This window comes from Salvelinus sp. IW2-2015, linkage group LG23 (genome assembly GCF_002910315.2).
Source record: "Salvelinus sp. IW2-2015 linkage group LG23, ASM291031v2, whole genome shotgun sequence".
NCBI lineage: Eukaryota > Metazoa > Chordata > Actinopteri > Salmoniformes > Salmonidae > Salvelinus > Salvelinus sp. IW2-2015.
Window position 1 is genome coordinate 17644927 of NC_036863.1, and position 24207 is coordinate 17669133.

The 24207-nt window shown below is 44.6% G+C and overlaps 1 protein-coding gene across 2 annotated transcripts in view; it reads left to right on the forward strand.

The window, feature by feature from the left end:
* Positions 1–24207, forward strand: part of LOC111950314 (zinc finger and BTB domain-containing protein 16-A) — a 168846-nt gene that overhangs the window by 101510 nt on the left and 43129 nt on the right. For both annotated transcript variants that reach the window (XM_023967799.2, XM_023967798.2), the window contains exon 4: positions 9542–9628. In XM_023967799.2, the coding sequence (XP_023823567.1) occupies positions 9542–9628 (87 nt within the window). The remainder of the gene's footprint in view (positions 1–9541; positions 9629–24207) is intronic.

A 24207-nucleotide genomic window follows, 5' to 3' on the forward strand; every position in this document is an offset into this window, starting at 1 on the left:
GTGAAGCCTCGATTTAATATGATTAATAAAGCCTTTATTATGCGGTGCTTATGCCACCCTTTATAAAACACAGGTTTATGTCATATTTGACATAGTGGGTTATGTCACACAGTTATGCCACATTTATGAACCCTTTATAAAGCATAACATATGGTTATAGATGATTTGTAACACATTCATGTAGTGTTCATGAAGGCTTTATGATGCCTTTTATAAGCTGCACGTCATTTACAGCGGGACCAATCTTTTTATCAGCAGTAACATATTTGGAACTGCAGGCATAAGGAAACTTATGTTTAACTTATGGAAACTCAAGTTGCGTCCGCCTCCTGGAGTTATTGTATGTATTTGTTTGCATGTCACGCACACAGGCTTATTTTCCAGGCAGATTTGATGATTTGTTTGTTCATAGGGTTCTGTTTGTGTTCAAAGATCAAGGAATTGATATCAGCTATAATCTGTGGTTGCAAAGCAGTGGTATTGGATCAAACGGGGGAAAAGGGGGGGGGGGGGTAGCAATGCAATAAAAAGACCCAGGGAAGGGTAGTGGAGGGGGGCTAGGGGGAGCGCTTGGTTGTGAGAGAGGCTAAATTTAAATCGGAATTGGCCGACTTCCACAACCTTGCGGGCATTTTAATGAGTCATAATAACTTCATTTAAAACCAGCTGAGCAGAAAATAGTTTGGAGAGAAGCCTGTGGCCAGTATGGATTTGTGTTTTTGTCAGGCCCCACTACCTTTCATGGGCCAGAGAGCCACAGACACACGACGAACATGCGTGCACAACACGCGCGCGCGCGCACACACACTAGATGGACATCTGACTGGGGTTACACACGATTATAGTTGCTGTGTACCTGCGTGTCATTGTTTACGAACAATGACAGTTATGACATTTAATTTCACCTTTTAAACCCCTTATTCATATCTTCTGTCTTCTCTAAACACAGACGTCTGTGGATGCAACTTGACCCACCCACTGTGCTGTTGTCTGCCCTCATGACGTCCATCCAGGCTCCACCGCTCCATTAAGGGAAAACATGCTGGGTTCTAATCACAGTTAATAACCATACATGTCAGTCCGACAAACTGTATATCATACAGTACATAGCCTGAATCATCACTGTATCTGTATCTGTGGGGGCCACTGATGGTTATTATTTGTCTATATGGAAACAACTGATTAACTTACTCACCGAGGACAGTTAACTGGAGAGAGTATGACCAACCTTGGCATATAATTGTAAATGGTGAGAGTGAGCGAACATGTGGCCTCACTAATCCGACTATGTCACCCCCGCATCAAAAAGTCCAAATTAGAAGGAATTTTCTGTGAGAAGGAAAGACATTTATTGGAAGGAGGAAAATCAACACTTATCAAAATATGCCTCTATTTCTCTATCTGGCGTAGCAGAAGACCATTGACATTGTTGTTCTAATGACATAACGATGTATCATACATTGGAGTGGCTATTAGATTATCTAGTGTCTTTTTTCAGAGGCAGTCTGGGTATTTGAGCAGGTTCCCGTGAGTGTGGGCGACCACTGTTGTGTATCCTAAAATGATCTCACAACCATGCACTTCAGTCTTTCTATTAGCAGTCATCACAGAGAATGCATGGCTTTCTGTTTGTGTAATGGTATTAGGGAAATGTGCCATGTCAGACCTGACCACCATTCCAGACTTCATTGGGTGTGCATCCTGCAATTATGTGACAATCAGTTAACCTTGTAAAAGTTCTACGTACATAGTTGCAATTGCTGTCAAGCAAACAGCATTCTGTTGTATGGAGAAATGCTGGAATGTTCTCTGGTTAAGACCTACGCTTACTATCAATGCAATATGTTCTTGGTAATTTGTTACCAAATATATCTATAAAAATACATTCCCCCCGAAAATATGCAAGTCTGATGAGATATTTGTGATAGTTTATTTCTATCACAATGCCGACAGAGGAAAAGAAAACATGATTTGTTTGTCACGTAAAGAGCCGTAAAAATAAATATCCTTGGAGGCATGACATTTAATGTATTATATAAGTTGGACGATAGCTTTGGAAACTTCTAGATCAATTTCTCAGCGCAGATTAGAGGGCTATGAATCCCATTTATGGTAGAGGCTCCCTCATAAAAAGCTTTTTGAAACTTTTATATTTTCGGGATGAAGAGAGAATGAACCTGCTAGGCAAAGATTCGCCGGCGGCGCTATCATGTGTATATATACACATTTTAAAAAGAATAAGATAAAGGCACTCCCAAAGCCATCTGGAAGTAGCCAGGACATACAAGGCTTGCTTTTATGCTGCTAATTCCACTTGGTGCAGCATAAAAGCAGAGCGTAGATATTGTGTTATAACTGTTGCAAACATGTAAATGGCCTCGGAATACTAATCTTGGTGGTCAGGCCGAGGGAGGATAATTTTTGACTAGAGTAAACAGGCTGTAGTTTGGGGCTCCGGAAGCCTCTCCGAGGAGATGCTACTGCTCTCTGTTAAATGGATGAGCCGTGACTAGCCAGTTGTCCCTTTTCTGGTCTGAGCACAGTCAATGGAGCTACTATACTACTACTATAAAAACCTAGTTATACATTTGGTATTTTATTAGGATCCCCATTAGCTGTTGCGAGAGCAGCAGTTACTCTTCCTGGGGTCCACACAAAACATGAAACATGACATAATACAGAGCATTAATAGACAAGAACAGCTCAAGGACAGAACTACATCAAAAGGATCAACTCCCCTTTCAGCTGTACAGTGGCAGCTTGGCCTATTTTTTCCCAGCTGATTCTTGGCCTTTGTTGGCTCTAGGCCGGTGGCCTGTCATGTTCGGTTCTATCGTCACAATATCTGGGTCCTGTGGTGCACGGCAGAGTGACTGACTGTGAGATGCTGAAAAGGAAGAGGGCAGTAGATCTGGAATGTGTGGCAGGACATTGTAAAAAAGTTTTAGTGAGGAAGTTAATGGTCTGTCACACTGTCCACTTTTGTAAAGAATTTAATTTCTCTATTTTCCATTTCTCACCCTAATTTTTCCTTCCTTTTCTACTTTTTTTTGCTAGGAAAGATTATGGCTCAGTCCCCCCGTCCCCGCCCCTCTCAGAAAAACAATTACATAATGGAAAGAGCAAGCAGCATACTCCTTTTGTGTCATTTGGCAAACACCTCGGCCAAAGATGAAGGTTTTTAGACTATTTAAATACTTCTACATGTAGAATTTGTATAATTGATTTCACATCGTGTTTAAAGTTATGGCAATAAAACTTTAAACGTGCGTTTAACAGGGTGAAAATATATTTTTGGATACAAGCGAAATAAGTATGTACATCAGTGCACCTAAGTGCAGTTAAACGCTGCATGTTTTCTGCATTTCCAGTTGTTCTGGTTTTTGGATTTCTGATAGTCTCCGCTTTGCCATATCGGCAGTTTGTTTCTGTTGGCTCGCAACCATGTTCTCCTAGCTGGACACTTCAGAAGTCCACATATTTCAAACTGTTCTTGTCATTTAGGGATAATCTGTATTAATGATGTTCAACTGATACCAACAAATCTTCAGGTACATAGAGTCCCTTTGTTATTGGCAATGCATAACGGAAACTCTCTCAACCCCATTGAAAACGAATGGGCTTGTGCATTTTTAAAGTAATCTGTTTACATTTCTGTCTGTCTTCTCTCCCAAACAAAGATTTTCCCTCCTTTTTCCTGTGTCACATTTACTGTCCCAGAGGTCATTGTGTTGCCTGCTGTCCCCTCCCCCAGGCATTCTGACTCTACTCTGGCCTTAATAAACCCAGGAGTGCCTTTGACAACGTGTGACTTGAAAGCAGGAAATAATGGGCCCTAAATGCTAAATCTTTACAGGTTATTGACCTGTGGAGAAAACACGTATGCAGCAGTCTCTACCATCGTTTCAGTTTCCCCTTTCCAGCCCTATAGCCATTTTGTTTCACTGCAGACACTGTAGGACCTATTTGGCTACGGCTTCTTAACCAAGTGCTCATGCCATCTTACTGGGTGAAATACAGCAACACATGGTTGTCTTTTGTGGCTGCAGCTTGTCTCTTGTTAAATGTGAATACCAGGTTGCCCTGTCTTAGTTGCCTTTTAGTTGCTGGACTCTTTTATGTTGCTGGTTACGTTTGCCTGGTACTGTTAAAAGGCATCTGTTGGACCCGTCTTCACACAGTCACCTTTTTCCCCAGGCAGAATATAAAAACTGGCAAATGACAGCCAAAACCGCCTTCCTTCCCCCCAGCCTACCATCCCTTTCTCCTTAGCAATAAAGGCATTTACAGCACAGTAAAAACATGTCAATTGCTGTATCCAGTGGGGTTGCTGTGGCCTGCGGTGGTTGTGGGGGGCGAGGGTTCACCTCGCGGTCAGACTCAGGTTCTTCTGGAAGAAATAGAAGAAAGCTGCTGCCTCGCATCCCGCCGCCAATACCGAACTCCAAGGGTTATTGATCAGCTCCAACATTTCAAATAAGTTATGTCCTGGAACATTCCATGACTTTCCCGGGACAGGGGGGTGACACTGGGTCTGGAGATGTTTGATAGAAAAAGCAGTCCCCCACTAATCATGGCTACCGTTGTGAACTGTGGATGTGACTTTTTCAGTGCATTGGTATACATTGCTGCCTGCATTACGCACCGGGGCCTGTCTCTGTTGGTTCAATCCCAGATTCACTTGATTTGAGTGCAAAGAGAAAACCACATCACTTGCATCAAACCATTCAAATGAAAGCTGTTTTACCCTAACAATGTACCAACTACTCAATAGGAAACTCATTCCTAACAGCCGGCCCAAACTGACCTGTCATCCACATTAGGAAGTGGTCTCCCTCTGTTGTGGAGACCAAGGCTATTAATATCAGGGCCCTTGCCCTGAGGAATGGCCCCTGTGTTAGAGGGAGCAGAGGGGGAACAGGGGCAGCCAGCCGGACTGACTGACCTTCGGGAGGTCCCGTCCTCATTTCCTGCCACTTCACACCAGGAGAGCCCGGGTGGTTCCTCTCTCTGCTCTTGGCCCAGCTCCCGTTTCTTCCCCAAAGCTTTAAGAGGCCTTTGTGTCAGAGCGCCGAAACCGAGGGGGAGCATGCCAACATGTCATAACTTAAGAACATCCACTGACCCCCCTCTGGGGAAAAAAGGGGGTTTAGGAAAAGCCAGAAACACATGGAATCTTTTCACCTCTGTGGCAGAGATGGGAGGTGTTGGGGAGGAAGAGTAAGAGGTCGTTTGGTGGGCTGGAAGGGTTTGTTTGTTTGTTTTGGCCCAAACAAGGTCGTGGCTTAGAATACTGTACTGCCTGAACAAGGCTCTGATGTCAGCCCAGGGGAGAGGAAGGGTTATGTGGACTGAGATGCCCCCGGTCTCCCCAGGGCAAGAGTGCTGAAAATGGCTTCATTGTAGTGAGGAAAAGGACAAGCAACAGAGAGAGGAAGAAAAAAAATGTGTCTGTGACCTACTGGACAGACAAATTGGTTTGCAGGCAAAAATGGATTAAGAGTATGGTGACTGATTGTGCTGCAGCGTGTCCATTTTGAGGGTTTGAATTTAGACTGCTTTGGTGTGTGTGTGTTTTTCTGTGTGTGCATGCATATGCCCTGACATTTGGCAAGTCAATATTTGTCTGCTTTCCTTTTCTCTAGACATCCTTGTTCTGAGCAGTAGACCATAAAGCTGTCAAATGTGGCCCGAAGATTTTCTCTATCTTCTTTTATTTCCTTTTTCCACTTGTGATAAAAATATCATTGTCAACCAGCTAGCCGCTCTCCCATGTCCTTATGGCCAGGATTTGCATGGGGAAAAACACAGGTTTATCTTCTCTTATCTACTGTACAGTGTTTGCTCACACAATCGGTGCAATTCAGAGTATTTGTCTGTGGGTGGGTGTGTGTGTGTGTGTGTGTGTGTGTGTGTGTGTGTGTGTGTGTGTGTGTGTGTGCGAATGTGTTGCACGTGTCTGTCTATAACTAGCTTTGTCTAGTTCTGTACATTACTGTATGTGTTTGTTAGTCTGTGTTGTGTGCCCTTGGTCTGTGTGTGCCTTGTCTTTGTGTATGTAATACACTGTGTTTTATGAGAGGAATCCTGATTGTGGCCCAGGATTTTTTGTTTTGGTTGATGAAAAATATGCTGCCTGCGGTACACATCTACTTGAGTGAGGGAACACACAGTTCTGGGCTGTCCTTTCCAATTGGCAGTCTCCGTGCTGTTCTGTGACTGATAAGAGGATAGTGTAAATATAACTGTACAGCACAGCTCGTTACCGCTGAAGGGAGAGGTGAGGGAGGGGAAAAAAGGGAGAGTGTGGTGTCTACTGTTCTGACGAAAGAGTGTGTGTGTTTTTATGGATTTTTTGCTGTTTTTTGGTACTGAGTGTAAGTGTCTTACTTAACCCATTTGTGTAGGCTCACTGAACAGCCAGGCTGTGTTTTGTTGGTGCCTGTGTTAGTCTGCTTGAGTATCCCCCCTCTCCCACTCCCTCTCTGCCCCTCTGCTTCTCTCCCCCTCTGCTTCTCTCCCCCTCTGCTTCGCTCCCCCTCTGCTTCTCTCCCTCTCTGCATCTCTGCTTCTCTCCCTCTTTGTCTCTCTGCTTCTCTCACTCTCTCTGCATCTCCCCCTCTGCCTCTCCCCCTCTACAAAATGAGCAAACTGCATCTTCTGTTTGAGAGGTGATGTTGAATGGCATGTGATCACATTGCAGGCTGAGGGCTGGCTCTGTGTGGCTGGTTGGTGGTGTGGTGGGGCTCCATTAGATTGGGTTAGCTCAGACACTGTGTGGTGGGCTACTGGCACTTCCAATCAAGGGTACCCCCCTAAACATCCATGACCACTCCAAGGGAGCATGGAAAGGTGGGACACTACACCTCCCCTTCTACTTTGTGCTGTGAGTAGGAGGAGGCAGCTGTTCTCTTTTGTTTAGAAACGCCAAAATCCCACTGCCCGCAACGTTGTGTAATATTTCAGTGGAGGAAGTGAAAAGGGAAGAGGCACGTGGCACAAACCCCCCCACTCCCCCACCTTTTACTTGGGTTATTCGAAGCAACAGTTGTGCAAGGCCCATTATGTCAGGTTAGGGCATGGTTGTGGCAACTTGGAGGGAGGCCGGGGAGAGAGGAAGTGGGAGTTGTTGGAGAACAATTATTTGATAGCCACTTCTTTCTCTCCCTCTTTTTTTCTCTCTCTGGAGAGGCAAGCAGTTATTTTGAGCAGCAGAGTTGGTGCTGCCACGGCACTACCCGGGGGCAGAGGGTCGGGGGAGAAGGCAAGGATGGTGCCAGAGTGCCAGGGAGGTGTTTTTCATTCACCCCTCGTCCCCTCCCTTCTCCTCTCTTCTGTCCAGCTAACAAGATGCCTTCTACTCATCAAAGGGAAATAAGAAAGGGGGTGAAAATGTATCACTTTAATTTGTGTTAGGGTTTTTCTGAGGCCCCCAGAATGGTTCCTCTTTGCCTGCTGGGTGGCTGGCTGACTGGGTGCTGTGGCTTCTCTATCGGTCCTCCTCCCCGCTCAGACAGTAATGAGCCACACCAATGAGGTGCCACAGAGGTTTTGTCCTCGTAGAGACACGGCATCACGCTGCCACTTCCTCTAAGAATTTATGTCCATGTGCCGTGGTGAATACTCTATCGTGGGCCTGTTTAGTACACGGCTTCGGCCTCCCTGGGGAGCGGTTAGTGTTGCGCCATCTGTGGTGCCCCGGTTCACTAACTCTACACTGTGCTGGTTCCAGCCAGGTAAAGACTGTATTGGCTCATGGCCCCATTTAGTGAGGACTGCTCATGGTTACAGTACGTTGACTGAAACAAACAATCAACTAAAGCCTTATAGTCAGTGTTAAGGGAAGGTGTTTTTCTAGATCATGTGACCCAACCAGGAAAAACTCTTGACTCTATAATATCCAATAATCTCCATTGGTCTCTGGAAGAAGCAGGGGGAGCTGATTTTATTAATGCAAATTTAAAATGAGATACTTTGTCTATATCTCACCTGAACGTGGTTCCCTCTCCAAAGGTTAAGATTTTATTTTAACTGACTAATTTTGCCATATATTCAACTCTGCATTAAACATCCCTGGCCATACATTATATTAAAATATGCATAACATCAAGAGTATTACTTTGGCAATTTTTTACTGAAGGCCATATTTCAGTGAAAAAAATACCTATATTAACTATGGTTGGGTGGTATCCAGTTTGTTATACCTTCAAAACGTTCCTGTACTCTACCGGAGTATTCGCTATTATCGGCAGTGCACACAAGGGGCGCTATTTCTTTCCATTAAAAAAGTTTTACACATTCACACACAAAACTAATTTAGGCAGCAGGGATCTTGATCTAGGAGTCGATTGATTTGTGTCTGCTGTAACCAATAAGCTTGATCTTGCAAGCTAGCCACTTAACTAGCAAGTTATCACACCAAATGCATAGCTGGAGCCCTGAGCTGTAGATATTTTATTTGGGACATCTTGTATTTTTTACGATATTGAAAAACATACGGTACCGACCAAGTCTAATATTAACTAATGCTTTGTGCTGTGAGTGTGTGAAATGACAGTTAAGGTCTAGTACAATATCTAATACAGTAAATACTTGTTGCGTAAGTTGTAACTGGCAAATTTAGAACTCCATCTTGTCCATCATGTGTCAGTGTAACTTGTCTTCCTCAGACTTACAGTGCAGCTGTTTTGTAATATCACTGTTTGTCGTTATGAAACCGACACCCAGTTTGTCTCCATCTCTAAGACAAAAAAAAGTTATCTTAGTATTGACTTCCTGTTATGATTTGCTGCTGCTGGAGGGTGTCGTAACCCTTGGAGACATTGCCAAGAACAGAACAGCCAAGGTCTAGTTTAGGGTTCTCCGTGTCCTGGGATCAGGATCACACAGGAACACAGAACATACCTGTTTGATATCTGGGTGGAGCAGGACACAAGTTAGCGAGCTAGCCTAGCGATACCATAAAGCTGTTAACTGGCTGGACCTGAGACATGCTCCCATAGCACCTTCTGTTTGTATGTGCTAAATACTAACGCTAGACCTCAGCTCTTCATACTGCACTTATACAGTTCAATTCAATAAACTTTATTCAGTTATTGCCCCTGGCTGGGGAATAAATCAAGTTTATTCAACTGAATTGGATTGTAGAAATGCAGTGTGAAGAGGAGAGGCCCAACGTTGGCACACATTCGCATACTGTAGTTTTAAAGCTGCTCAGACACGATGAGTCTTGTTATTGACATAGTGCTGAACAATACAAGTGTTTCAAAAAAGAGTTTGCTTGTTGCAGGTGTGTGAGAATATTTTTTTATGATATCTTAAATGGAAAAGAAAAACTTGCACACTCCTCTTGGCAGTATCACTTTGTACATTTAAAAAACAACTGTTAAACGTCACAAAATCTTATGTCTGTTCCAAAGGTTATGTAATCTTACCACACACTTATTATACAGTACATGTATCTACAGTTAGTATAGTTTCTACACTGTATTGGGCCCATGTCCATATTAAACACCCTCCTGTCTCCTCTCCTGTGTTGCAGCTGGTGAGAAGGCCATTGTCTGTGACCAGTGTGGGGCCCAGTTCCAGAAGGAGGATGCTCTGGAGGCTCACAGACAGATCCACACAGGTAAGAACACAGCCGCCACTTCTGCTTCAATAAGGCTTTACATGTGTTCCCACCATCACTCTGTGTTAGAGAGAATTGTGTTCTCTTTCTCTTTCTTGTACACCATCTAATTATGTTTGTTGTGTGAGTGTCTACAGTTTGCTCTTGAGGTTAAAGGTCCAACTAAGTCATGTGAAATAGGTCAGATTGATAGCTATAAATAAGACAACACAAAAAAGCATTAATTTTGGTGTGCCTAAATGGTCTGAAGCATATCAACTAATAATGTATGCTTGTTGACTTTGATAATATTTTAGTAATTATTAAAATAGTTGTTTTTACACCACAGTGAGTTTACAGTATGCTACGTCTTACTTGCTCTTGGCACTGTACCAAGCAGAAAGACCCAGCAGTGACATTACCATATCCCGTGTCACCGCATTAAAAGCTAGTAACCATGGCTTCCGGTATTAAGCCGAACCCTCTCAGTCATGGTTATAAGCCGGCTGGCTCGTTCCACGGGGAGGTGGCACACAGGGCTCCCTCAGCCTGACTACACGGGCTGGATGCCAGAGAGGGAAAAGGCGAAGGGACACTCAGACCTGGGCTTACCGTCCAGCTATAGCTAGATGACTCCTGATATCTCCAGGAGTGATAAGTATACATTTTTGTATTTCTCTTTTTTTATTTTTGCTAGCTAGGTCCATCTACTTTAAGTGCTGTCTGTCTTCCCTGTAGCCTACTTGGTGTGTGAACTGCTCAATGCTCATAACTTGCAGATGATAGTTGACACCTCAACCAGGATCAAGGGGCAGGGCAATTTATGACTTGTTTTGGTAATCAGTGGCTGTATTGGAGGGGGAGTGGTTTCACCTCTCCTAGGCAATCAGCAATTAGTGTTAGTTCTTCAGTCTCCCCTGGTTTCTCAATGGCAGCTGTAAGCGGAGGTCGTGTCAGTGGCGGATTTGTCGCAAAACAAAGACGGTTCTGTCGAGTTGTTCTGCCGAGTTTGAGGAAGGAAAGCAAGGAAGGTTTCACACCACTCTCTCACTTCAGTATCTTACCTAGTTATTTACAGATGATCTCATTTTGCTCTTTTGTAGCTTTGTCAACTGTGTGTGTGTGTTTTTTTGTTACCCGTTCGCACCTCTCCCTGTAGGCTTTGCAGACGCCCTCCGCCCCTTGGCTGCAACCCTTCTAATTTAGTGTACCCTGCACGCACAACCCATGTGGAATTACGGGTGTCTGGCAGCACTTGGAACTGCCAATCTGTGGTCAAGAACGCCAAGTTCATCTCAGCCTATGCTGCCTTTCAGTCCCTTGACTTTTTGGCCCTGACGGAGACATGGATCACCCCAGAGAACACTGCTACTCCAGCTGCTCTCTTCATCTGACTATGTTTTCTGTCATAGTCCGGGAGCATCTGGTCGCCGCGTGGTGGCATTGGTCTACACATTGGAGTGGAGATTTTCTCTTTTCTCCCTATCTCACCTGTCCAGCTCCTCATTTGAATTACATGCTGTCACTGTAACTTGTCCAATCAAGCTTAACATTATTGTCATCTATCACCCACCAGGTGCCCTCTAAGAGTTCCTCATTGACACTGTGATAAGCTCATTTCCTGACGATGGCTCACCGCTCTTTGTACTTGGCGACTTCAACCTCCTGACGTCTGCCTTCGATTCGTTTTTTCCCCAACTCTCTCTTTCCCCTCCTTGCCTCTTTTGGCCTCAATCTTTCCCAATCTCCTCCAGCTCACAAGGCAGGCAATACACTTGACCTCATCTTTACTAGAAGCTGCTCGCCTACTGATCTCACTGCAACCCTCCTCCAGGTCTCTGATCACTACTTTGTTTCCTTTTCTGTCTCCATTTCCTCCAACTCTAGCCACTCAGCCCCTACCCAGATGGTCATGCTCCGTTGCAATCTTCACACTCTCTCTCCCACTACTCGCTCTTTTTCTATCCTATCATCTTTCTCCCTCCTGTCTCCTGATTCTGCCTCTTCGACCCTACTCTCCTCCCTTTCCGCATCCTATAACTCGCCCTGTCCCCTTTCCTCCCAGCCGGCTTGCCCCTCCTGCTCTGTGGCTGAGTGACTCATTGCAAGCTTACAGAACAGGGTTGCGGGCAGCTGAGCGAAAATGGAGGAAAACTAGGACCTACCATCCTTCCACTCTCTCCTCTCTACCTTCTCTTCCTCTATATTCTGTGCTAAAGCCACTTTCTACCACTCTAAATTTCAAGATTCTGCCTCTAACCCTTTTCCACCTTCTCCTCTCTCAATCCTCCACCCCTCCCCCTCCCTCTCTGCGGATGACTTTGTCAACCACTTTGAAAAAGAGGTTGACGACATCCGAATACTCATTCACTCAGCCTATTGAATCCACTGGTCTCATTCACACAGATCTACCCTATGCCTTGACCTCTTTCTCCCCTCTCTCTCCAGATGACATCCTGCGTCTAGTGCGGTCTGGCTGCCAGACAACCTGCCCGCTTGACCCTGTCCTCTCCTCCCTTCTGCAGACCATTTCTAGAGACCTTCTCAGTTCCCTCATAAACTCATCCCTGACGACTGGCTGCGTCCCCTCTGACTTCAAAATGGCCCAAGTTGCTCCCTTCCTCAAGAAACCAACACTCAACTAATTTGATGTCAAAAACAATAGAGCTGTATCCCTTCTTTCTTTTCTTTCCAAAACACTTGAGCGTGCTGTCTCTTATCAACTTTCTCATTGTCTCTCTCAAAACGATCTTCTTGACCCTAACCAGTCAGGCTTCAAGATGGTTTACTCAACCAAGGCTGCTCTTCTCTGTGTCACAGAGGCTCTCGCCACTGCCAAAGCTGACTCTCTCTCCTCTGTTTTCATCCTCCTAAATCTATCTGCTGCCTTCGACACTGTGAACCATCAGATCCTCCTCTCCACCCTCTCAGGGCTGGGCATCTCAGGCTATGCACACTCTAGGATTGCATCCTACTTGGCAGGCCTCTCCTACTAGGTGACATGGAGAGGATCTGTGTCTGCACCACGTACTCTCACTACTGGTGTCCTCCAGGGCTCGGTTCTAGGCCCTCTTCTCTCTATACCCTAAGTCACTCGGCTCCGTCATATCCTCACATGGTCTGTCCTACCATTGCTATGCGGATGACACTCAACTACTTGCGTATGTGGCCAATGATTCTGAATTTACGAGAGGTGCAGACTCAAGTTTCCCTCCACTCACATTTGGCACCGGTGGAGCGTGTGTGTGTATGCTGATACTGTAAGGAGGATGACTAGGTGTGTTGTGATTGCTGGACTCCAGAGTGTGGCAGAGATGGGTCACAACCTCCAGTGTGTGTGTGTGCATTGATGAGTGTAACCCGTGGTTTACTGGAGTAGAAAACCCGTGGTTTACTGGAGTAGAAAACCCGTGGTTTACTGGAGTAGAAAACCCGCGGTTTACTGGAGTAGAAAACCCGTGGTTTACTGGAGTAGAAAACCCGTGGTTTACTGGAGTAGAAAACCCGTGGTTTACTGGGTTACAGCCATTCTATCGCTCCACACTTCTGTGACCGGCCAAACAACAAGCCATCCTCTTTCAGAACTATGGACTGGTAATGTGATCCAAGCTGTGTTGTCCTGTATATCAACCTCAATGTCTTCTCAAGCGGTACACTTTACTCTTCCTTTTTTGTAAAAAGAAAACATTTTCAGTAGATATAGTTTTCTTGTACTCCGTGTGCCATTGTTAGGGTGATGGTTACTCAACATGTAGGTATTCTCTGTTTTGTTTTTAAAATGGGGGAGGAGCTCCTCTGTGTACCCAACAAAACCAGAATAGAGTATAACTCAGTATAATGGAGACTGACACCGTCATTCGAGCCTGACCCAAACAACTTCCGGAGCAATCTGGGTGGCCCCGCATTTTTTGACAGGCATGTCTCGGGGCTAACGCCACTTGAGCTGGCCCCCTATTTGACAGCGGCAGGGGCCTTGACCAATTCAGGGTCATTTAGTAAAGAGGGGTTAAACGAGGCTAATGATCAGACAGTCATACCAGAAGAAAGTCTAAATATAGAATTCCAGTCTGGAGTAGAAAAATAAGCAAGGGACTTGTCTTCTTGCCTGGGTTTGGAACAGCAGTGAGGCCAGTCTCCCCCGAGACCCACCGGGCTTATATTTTAAAATGTGCTCTAACGCATGGCTAGGCTGATTCGGCTGCTCCATCTCTCAATATGCTCACCCATATGCTTAGCTTTACTCAGTCTACTCGCTCTGGAAAATGGGTTATCACCTAATTCTGTCTGTAGCTCTATGTGTGCCTGTGTGCGAGTGTGGCGATGCATAACTTACTGTCCACTGTCAGACAGGAGATTATTCACACTTTAAACCATTTAGAACACAACATGTGTGCATATTATATGCTAACGTTTCCAGGAAGTGTGACTCGTGTAAAGTGAGATTGAGAGGTGAAGGAACAGTGAGTGAGTAATCACTCTGTTCTGTTCACACTCTCTCTGCTATACAGAAATGTTTGAGTGACACTAAGGTTGTAATGAGTTGCAATATACACCTTTTTCGATGTAAGAGAGGAGCTCCTCTGGGATCTGCGGTGTCCATCTAACGCCAGACAAAACAAACTGTTACTTATCAGCTAGAGATTCCTTCCCCCCCCTCTCCCTTCTACCCCCTCTTCCACAGTCCGGTGGTTGTGTGACTGTGTTGCACTCGCAATGTAAATAGTTCATGACCGTCGGCATGGAGGTGGCGTTTATGATGGCCAGAGTTTTGCGTGGTGTTGTAAACATCCAGGTCTCAGTTTCCCACTGGCAGCGCAGGCAGGCTTGGCCAGCAGAGAGGGTATAGAAGGGCAAAGAGCTAGGGCCGGTTCTCTCCTGTTCCCCTCATGCGATCATCGCACCCTGGCTCTCTCCCTCCGCCGCTGAAATACTCTGTGCTAAACAGTCAAGGATGAATGGCATTCCCGGAAACCGCATCGGGTTTGGAAGAAGTGCATTATGTCACCCCTTGGCTCTCATGTATGATTTACAAAACGGAGGAATACACAGTTCCCGAACGATATGTTATAGTCAACTGTTTTTTTTATTTTAAATTTACATGTGCACTGTACACTTTAAACTTTCGCTGACAGATTTGAAATAGATGTAAGATTATAAGAATTATTGTGCAATTGTAGACCTAACAGTTTTTTTTTTTTTTTTTTAAAGCACTTTGTTTTTGTGCAGTGGTCGAACACCAGACAGGGGAAAATATTGTTGACCATCAAAGCCAAATGTTATCTAAGTGTCTGCTTGGCAGTAAGGGGTGCTCTTCTCAAATGACAATATTTGGCCCGGAAGTCATGCCCATTTCTGGGTAATGCTGCTCCTTCAACGGTCACTATTGTGGCATCCCTTCTGGCCAGTTGATGTCAGAGTTATCAGTTGCAGCAGCGCTTCTTTATCCACTCAGACTCACACTGGTTGTAAAACAGGCCGGATCACAAGCTTTATATTTAGCGTTATTTGCCTAGGTTAGTTTATATCCCTGTGCATGCGTGTACAGTACTCTGAACCTTTTCACAGTATGTACACACAATTACTCAAGGTTTCATAAGGGAACGCTACTGTAAAGGAACATTCAGTCTATTTTCTGAACGTTAACATTTTGAAATTAGTATGGCAAACATGACAGTCACTTGTCAATAGAAGAAGTAAAAGAAAATAAACTAATCAAGTTGTTTTGTTGATAGTACCATCTCATTTATCATAAAGCCAATACTATGGCATTAGGCCTCATCTCTTCATCTGAGACTAATTGATTGTGGCCACAGTTTAATATATCCGAATAACACAGAGGGGGTCAGCAGTGTTGGCTGGAGATTTTGAAGTGACAGGACTCTGAGAAAAACAACATCATGCGCCTGTGTGTTTACGCAGTAGGCTACTGCACTGCCCTGCTCCCGCACACTCTGCACTGCCGTGGTCTAGCTTTTTGACATCGTTTTTAAGGGCAGTCCAACCTGACTCCCACCTATATCACCTCTGGTATAGCTCCGGAGGGTTCCACCTCACACGGACCTAAGTCACAGTTAGAATCACATTATAGCACCTGACATTGATCAACACTTTTGAACGACACACCTCTCACACGAAACGCACCCCTCTCACACAAGCCATATCTTAATGGCTTGGGCTAGTTCTAAGAGACACTCTAGTCTTGCCAGGAGATCCCATGTCCTAATGTGACTTTTAAGCTTGATTACATAGTATGAATCTCCCCTCAATTCATGTACAGTAGCTAGAGCAAGTTTAACTGCAGAAGGTAATGCACTAGGTTTTTTCCACTCACTAGAGTTCAGTGCAAATACAATAGCGTGATATCCTGGAACAGTGTTCTCGTTTCTGTGCAGATAGAAGGGGAGTAGCCCTGTCAGGACACCATGTGAGCTGTGGCTGAAATGAGTGTTGACAATGCTGTAATGACATGGAGAGCTGGCGAGCTGACCTGGGAGCAGTGTAGCCATCTGTAACAGTAACAGCCTTCTATCCACCGACTAACTGGAGACCCTCAGGGACTCTCTCTCGCTCTGCAATATCAGTGCAGGTCATCTTGTCTGCACCATGTTCAACAGGGGGGAAACTCACCTATTTTGCAAATGATCAGAATGGCACCTTCGGTCATTGGAAAAGGCCATCTGATTTGGCCCGTGTTTGGGAAGCGAAGCAACGTGTTTTCCATGAGATGGTGGTAGTCCTGTTTATAGACGAGCCATCTGACCCCCCCCCCCCAAGATTCCTGGTCTCAGTGAAAATTAAGAAATAATGGGAGGGACTAACCCCTCATTTTCTATCCCCCTCTCTCCCTCCCTCTCTTTCTCACTCTCTTTCCTCCCCTCTTTTTTAAGTCTTGTGTTACAGGGAAAATATGCAAAACATTTTGGAGGCAACAGTGGATTTAGCTGGTGGGAACACTGCGTGACTCCAGCGGCCGGGGCCACAGAGTAAACAGTTTCTTTCTCAAGCCAGAAATAGTTTGGACAGTGAGCGAGAGAAAAGGGAGGACAACACGCCTGTGTTATGGCGTAGTGAGAAAAGAAGCCTGAGGCCTCTTTCTTTCCTTCTCTCTCGCTTTCATTCCCACCCTCACTTTCTTTTTCACTTGTTCACATTGGTGGCCTCCCAGTCAGTCCCCTCACACACACACCAACACCCACACATACCCCTCTCATGTGCAACTTTCCTAAATTAGGCCACTGCCACTGGTGAACAGGATTCACGTCAAAAGTGTTGATTATCTCAATCACATTAGGCGAATAAGACCATCTCTTTAGCATTTAGTTAATAGTGACGTTATTAAGTTGTCAGTGAGCATCAGAGCCATGATGAACACACAGCCTTGGTATGGAAGTGTTTTTGTTTGCCTTAAATTCTGGATGGTGTTTATGTGGACATCAAGGTTCAATAAATAGATGTTTTATCATACAGAGAATAACTACATTTATTCAGCACAAACCATCTAGAAATGGTAATTGGAGGTACTTGAAGGTTATTAGGTAGTGTTTCATTTTTGATTGGTGCGTTAGCCTCATGAATGCCCTCCCACTGTTGTCATCTGGTGCGCAGTAATGCTGCATTAGCCCTCATAATAAAGCGTTAGCCCCAATATATCGCCAGCCTTTCATTATTGAGCAAGCTGTCCCTCACTCTGGCAGATTACCCATCTATCTGTCTGTCTGTCTGTCTGTCTGACTGGCCTCTGTCCCTGTAAACTACAGTGGAGTGCACTTATAGCAAAGGTCTTTGTCCCTTCTTAGTATATTAGTGAGGCATAGTTTTCATAATAGTGTACTGTGTAGGTATTATGTTGATGTTTGTGTCCTTATGAACCACTATGAGTTGCAAGGTGACTTTTTGCTTCAGGTGTAATGCACAGATCTGAGATCCGAGTGACATATAGTGTAGTTTATTGGAGGGCTGAACAGTCTGTCACGGTAGATAGGCAGGGATTGGTTCCCTTGATGGTCCCTTCCCCCAGGTGATGCCTAGTTCCCACCAAAGGTCACAAGATTCGGAGGGAGTGATACTGTATCTCCTAAATATACACAAGCATGGACCCACCAGACCAACTTTCTGACTGAAAGAGGAGACGGTCGCAGAATCTCCTTTTGATGTGACTGGTAATCAAAACTCCACCATTCCCATTGTGTTTTTACCTTCTCTAGTTTTGCCTACAGTCTTTTTTCATTCATTATGTGCAAAAGCTTTTTGATAAGTGAAAAGACTAAGTGAGAATACGTCAGGGTAATTTGAGTTTATGGGAGAAGTTTAACAGGTGGCAGGCATAGGGCAAGCTTTGCAACCCAATCCTCCCTCTGTCCCAGTTAAAATAGTTTTGCTATGCAGTATGGGTAACATTTGCTCAAGGTGTCTTGTGAACAGCTGAAGTGCAGTTGAGAAGAGCCCTTAGAAATCTTTCAGCTGACTGTCATTCAGAATCGTACAGGGTTATTTTAATAGTGGATCTATCAACCTCTCTCTCTGAGACAGTGGAGACCTTCTACAGCTCTAAAATACCTTAAATTCAATGCCCCTCTTTTTTCCACTCTCCTGGACAGATAACTCTTTTTTTCTCCCTCCATCTCTCTCACTCACTTCCCAAAATAAGAAGTGTACAAGTGGTCTGAGTCAGTATCAGTGAACAAATTAAATCAAGTGCAGACCTAGACTACAGTCTCTTCTTCTTCTCCCTGTTTTTTTTCCTCTCCGCTCCCCTCTCCAAACAAATTTTTTCGCCAGATAGGATCTAAATGAGTTTTCCAGGCGCAGGGATGCTCAGCTGGCCTGATAGATACCATGTGGGGTGGGGGGCGGCAGGCCAACACCCAGAAGTAATCATCCTCCGTGGCAGGAATGTTTAGCCATTAGACCAAGTGTAAATTCCCACAATGAGCTCTGCGTTTATTGACTGGGCCTTGTGCATTATGTGAGGCGTCTTTGCGAGGGACCATGTGTCTGTGGGGGCTGGGGGGAATGCGACCTGGCACCGACACAGCTTCCTTCCACCGCCTACCCCAGCCAGTGAAAAGGACCCAACCAGGTCTCTCCGTTCTCTATTCGCGGCTTAGTAGGTGTTGTGGTGGCACGGCCGCATTGTGGCATGGCCACGGGAACCTGGGGAACAGCACTGTTTTGGGGGGTAGTGGAGGAAGAGCCAGTCGGGGTGGGGGGGTCTGGCAGCAAATTGGGATATCAGAATCCGTTTCGCGGCGCAGTCGGAGAGAATCCTTCCGTGCGAGCAGGCTTTGTGGCGCATTGTGAGTGAGAGACAGCAGCGAGCGTCCGGAGGGGGAAATTAAAAGTTTTGTGTGGGAGATTATGGACTCCCGGAGGCTCGGCGATTCACTCTCTGAAAAAGGAGGCCAGCAAGAAGCTGGGCAATCTGGCCGCCAAACCCCCTCTCTCTCTGAGATGTCTCTCGGCACGTTACAAAGCGACCCCAGCAGCCCATCCTGTGTCTAACACGCATTAACTCCCCCAGATTCCACATTCACAACACTGTAGCCCGGCGATCTCCCTGTTTGTCTCCCAAGGCTTTGTTCAAGACGCCTTGGTTAAAAATAGGTAGATAACAGATAAAGCCTTTGACAGAGGGAACAGAAAGCCTTCCTTTGTCACTCGGTTTCCCACCTTGAAATATCCCTGTCACATATTAACCTTGTGGCGTGAGGTCTTTGAATAGGGAAGGATTCACAGGAAAAGGAACAGCGGCTTGGCCATCACAATAGCCAAGGCCCCTTTGTCCATGGCAGTATTTGGAGTAAATCTCCTTGTGTAATAAGATTTGAGCTGTTTGCGGACATCTTTAGAAGTGTTTGCATTGTAAAAAAACAGCGGCGTGAGAGGCCACTTAATTTAGGGTGTAAATACCTTTTGATTAGCATGGAGGGAATTTGTAGGAGATGGGGGTTGACTTGCTCTCTCTTTTCTGCCACAAAAAGAGGAGAGGGGTTTGAAATGGCTCTTCTGTTACTTAATAGTGAAACGGGGAGATTAGTGTGAGCACTTCCAACCTTTCACCCTGGACAAAGGAACCATCAGATCTGGTTGCCTAGATACATGGGTTTCACACTGGCCAATTTAGCCGGTCACCAACGCTCGCTACCTGTAGTCTGTGAAAGGATGGAATGGCCTGAGTGTGTGTGTGTGTCTGAGTGAACCAAACCAACCGCAGATCACCTGCCAATCCACTGGACTGATGGCGCAAGGATCAATACAAATTAAGATGGCCGCCGCATCCTTTCTTTGTCCATCATCAAATCATATAAAAGTTCATGTCCCCAGAACAGACATTCATAAGCCAGTTTAGGCTTGGTGAATACTCAAGCTTCAGACCAGCGAGAGCACCACGGCATGCAGAATGTCCATCTCTACTGCACGCCGTGCAATCAAAGTGCCCTTAACAGTGTCATATTGATTATGGTGGCTTAACCTCTGTAAATCTCTACTCTGTGTTGGCATTAGTCCCATAGACTCAGTGAGATACAATTAACTGTTCGGCCGCTCATCAAGCCAGATAGGCTTGAGCTTTTGAGTCGTTCTGTGGCATGGGATTCTGGGGATTGCTGTCACTTACAGTATGCTGGAGTTTGTTAAAGTCTGACAGAATTCTGTGTGACGAGTCACTCAGGGTCATTCCAAATTCTTCTCCTCTGCTCCGATCACTCAAACTAGTTCTGAACAATCCATAGAATCTCACAGAAATAATGTGGACTAGAATTTTTAGTTGATTGGTCTGATAGAAACAAAAACTGAAGCAGAAAAAGATAGGAATGTGAAGGTATTGTATCTCAGAGGAAGGGACTAGTTTTCACTCGATGGCGCCGGATGACAGTGCAAATTGGAACTCAGGTGGGACCCATTATGCCCATGGAGGGTCCGGTTCTTATCAGTTCAGAACAGGTTTCTGAGGAGCAGAATTGTTTTGATGGTACCTGGTCAGGCCTTTCACAGAAACCCCACAAAATGAAACGTTGCTAAAGCTAGATAAGGCTATCTTAGAAACTACGTGGTGGGTGGGTAGGTCTGTGTGGGTGAAGTGGTGTTTTTTTCTTTGTCAAGCATGTTGTCAGAAGGGGTATTCCTGTGTTTGGAAATCCAAACTGGCTGGATAAGGTCTTTGTCTATTTGCACAAGTGTTGGTTTTGAGTAGCTTGGCCCTTCTACCTAATTAGCCAGCATTCCTCTCGAATGCTGAACATTTAATTAGCTACTTTTATCGGTTTGTCTACTGTTAAGCATTTGATCTGGATTTTTTATTCAATATAGTCTTGTTTGGTTCAGTTTCACCTCATGTCACCTCTACGTTTCCTTTTATTGTTACACCTTTATCTGTGATCCACAGCATCAGAGAACAAATAGAGAAACAAATACATTTAAACTCAGTTTTTCACAATTCCTGACATTTAATCATAGTAAAGATTCCCTGTCTTAGGTCAGTTAGGATCACCACTTTATTTTAAGACTGTGAAATGTCAGAATAATAGTAGAGAGAATGATTTATTTCAGCTTTTATTTCTTTCATCACATACCCAGTGGGTCAGAAGTTTACATGCACTCAATTAGTATTTAGTAACACTGCCTTTAAATTGTTTAACTTGGGTGAAATGTTTTGGGTAGCCTTCCACAAGCTTCCCACAATAAGTTGGGTGAATTTTGGCCCATTCCTCCTGACAGAGCTGGTGTAACTGAGTCAGGTTTGAAGGCCTCCTTGCTCGCATACGCTTTTCAGTTTTGCCCACAAATTCTGTATAGGATTGAGGTCAGGGCTTTGTGATGGCCACTCCAATACCTTGACTTTGTGGTCCTTAAGCCATTTTGCCACAACTTTGGAAGTATGCTTGGGGTCATTGTCCATTTGGAAGATCCATTTGCGACCAAGCTTTAACTTCCTGACTGATGTCTGATGTTGTTTCAATATATCCACATAATTTTCCTCCCACATGATGCCATCTATTTTGTGAACTGCACCAGTCCCTCCTGTAGTGAAGCACCCCACAACATGATGCTGCCACCCCCGTGCTTCACGGTGGGATGTTGTTCTTCGGCTTGCAAGCCTCCCCCTTTTTCCTCCAAACATAACGATGGTCATTGGTCAAACAGTTCTATTTTTGTTTAATCAGACCAGAGGACATTTCTCCAAAAAGTACGTTATTTGTCCCCATGTGCAGTTGCAAACTGTATTCTAGCTTTTTTATGGCGGTTTTGGAGCAGTGGCTTCTTCCTTGCTGAGCGGCCTTTCAGGTTGTGTCGATATAGGACTCGTTTTACTGTGGTTATAGATACTTTTGTACCTGTTTCCTCCAGCATCTTCACAAGGTCCTTTGCTGCTGTTCTGGGATTGATTTGCACTTTCCGCAAACAAAGTGCGTTCATCTCTAGGAGACAGAACGCGTCTCCTTCCTGAGCGGTATGACGGCTGCGTGGTCCCATGGTGTTTATACTTGCGTACTATTGTTTGTACAGATGAACGTGGTACCTTCAGGCGTTTGGAAATTGCTCCCAAGGATGAACCAGACTTGTGGAGGTCTACAATTTTTTTTTAGGAGGTCTTGGCTGATTTCTTTAAATTTTCCCGTGATATCAAGCAAAGAGGCACTGAGTTTGAAGGTAGGGCTTGAAATACATCCAGAGGTACACCTCCAATTGACTCAAATTATTGCAATTAGCCCATCAGAAACTTCTAAAGCCATGACATAATTTTCGGGACTTTTCCAAGCTGTTTAAAGGTACAGTCAACTTACTGTATGTAAACTTCTGACCCACTGGAATTGTGATACAGTGAATTATAAGTGAAATAATCTGTCTGTAAACAATTGTTGGAAATATTACTTGTCATGCACAAAGTAGATGTCCTAACCCACTTGCCAAAACCTATAGTTTGTTAACAAGAAATTTGTGGAGTGGTTGAAAAACTAGTTTTAATGACTCCAACCTAAGTGTATGTAAACTTCCGACTTCAACTGTATTTAAAAAATGTACTTTAAGACTGTTTGAAAGACTTTCTCTGGGAACTTTGGCATATAGTACGTTGTTGTTTTTTTTACCTCCCGCTTTGTGCTGCATGTGTAGTTCATACATGCGTAATCTATGAGTAGAATTCCTGTCTATTATCCACGACATTCCTAGTTAAAAAGCGACTGTTTACTGTACTGGAAGTAAATTTCCCCTATATTTCCCTCCCATCTGGGCCAGCCTCCTAGCAATTCAAGTTCTAGCCAATGAGCTTTAGCTCCTTTCCATTTGAGTGACAGCTAGCAAGATGCACACACAGCAGACCGAGCGAGCAATGACTTGGTGCACATATCTGCACCGTAGTATACAATTTTCGGGGACCGCTTTTGGCTTGTGAGCGCTACTTTCAAAACTACTGGCTAAAAAGTATACTAAATTACCAGAGGATCTCTTTTAAGTTAGTTTGGTTAATTTAATTGGTTTAGTGTAATTCTGGTCCGTCTTGTTTGATCAGTTTCTCTTGGGTAATTAGAATATTTTAGTTAGTGGCTAACTGTGTTTAGTTTCATTTCTAGAGTGTGAATGCCTGTTGGTGTGTCCATTTTGGCCCCAACTGAACCCCCAGGAGGGTGAGAAAAATAGCCACACCCCACCCTAGAATGCTGGGGTGGTGGGGACCGCCCTCCCATAGCCCAGTGTCCGTTTACAGTCCAACCACATGGCCTGCTGACCACTGCTCCTAGAATGTGATTGATTAGGTGGTATTTGGGTCATTGAGGACCTTTCAGCAGCTTGGGGATCAAGGGTCATCTCCTCTGCAAATCTGCTTCCTTTTGTACAGTGGAGCACCAGAATAGAAGCCTCACAAAAGGTTTTTTCTCTCACTCTTCTGGTCATCTTCACACTGGGAAAATGAGGGAGGGGGGAACGCCAATTTAATGTTTTACTCTCCTAATCTCTTCTTAAGTCACTATTAAACTGAGCGCATTTGTTTTATTCAGAAGGTGGTTTTCTTTTATGGTATTGACAGAAAATCTATTTTAAAAAATGTGGATTTTAGTGCAGATTAGGGGGCTGTAAAATGTGTTTATTAACGTTTCCTCAGGATAATTTTTTAAAATAATAGAGCACAGAAACTCTTATTTGAAGACTTAAATAGATCTAAGCAGCAATGAATGAATGTACACTCTCAGATATTGAGCCTTAATCTTTGTGTAGAGATGAACCTTTTCTGAAGAGTTGACACAACATTTACAAACTAACTTCGTGAATTTCCAATAGTCCAATTTATTTCATGCTTTAGAGAAGAAAGCGGAATTGGTTTGGCAATTTGCTGTCTTAACAGCGGAGGGAAGAGGCCTGGCCGTGTAATCCTTTGATGTGCTGTTGGTCGGGGCTCAAGATGACAGTACTATTCATAAAATTTGCCAATCCATGGTCCTCAGGGGCCAGTCGTTGTGGTCACAGGACCTGGATTATACCTTAACCCAGGCTAGGGCCCGGGGGACAGGTGAAAGGGGGGTAGGAGTCCTAAAAAAAAAATATGCATTAGAAATATCAGTGCCCTCAGAAGCACGAGATTGAACTTCACTCAACTTTCTAGTTTT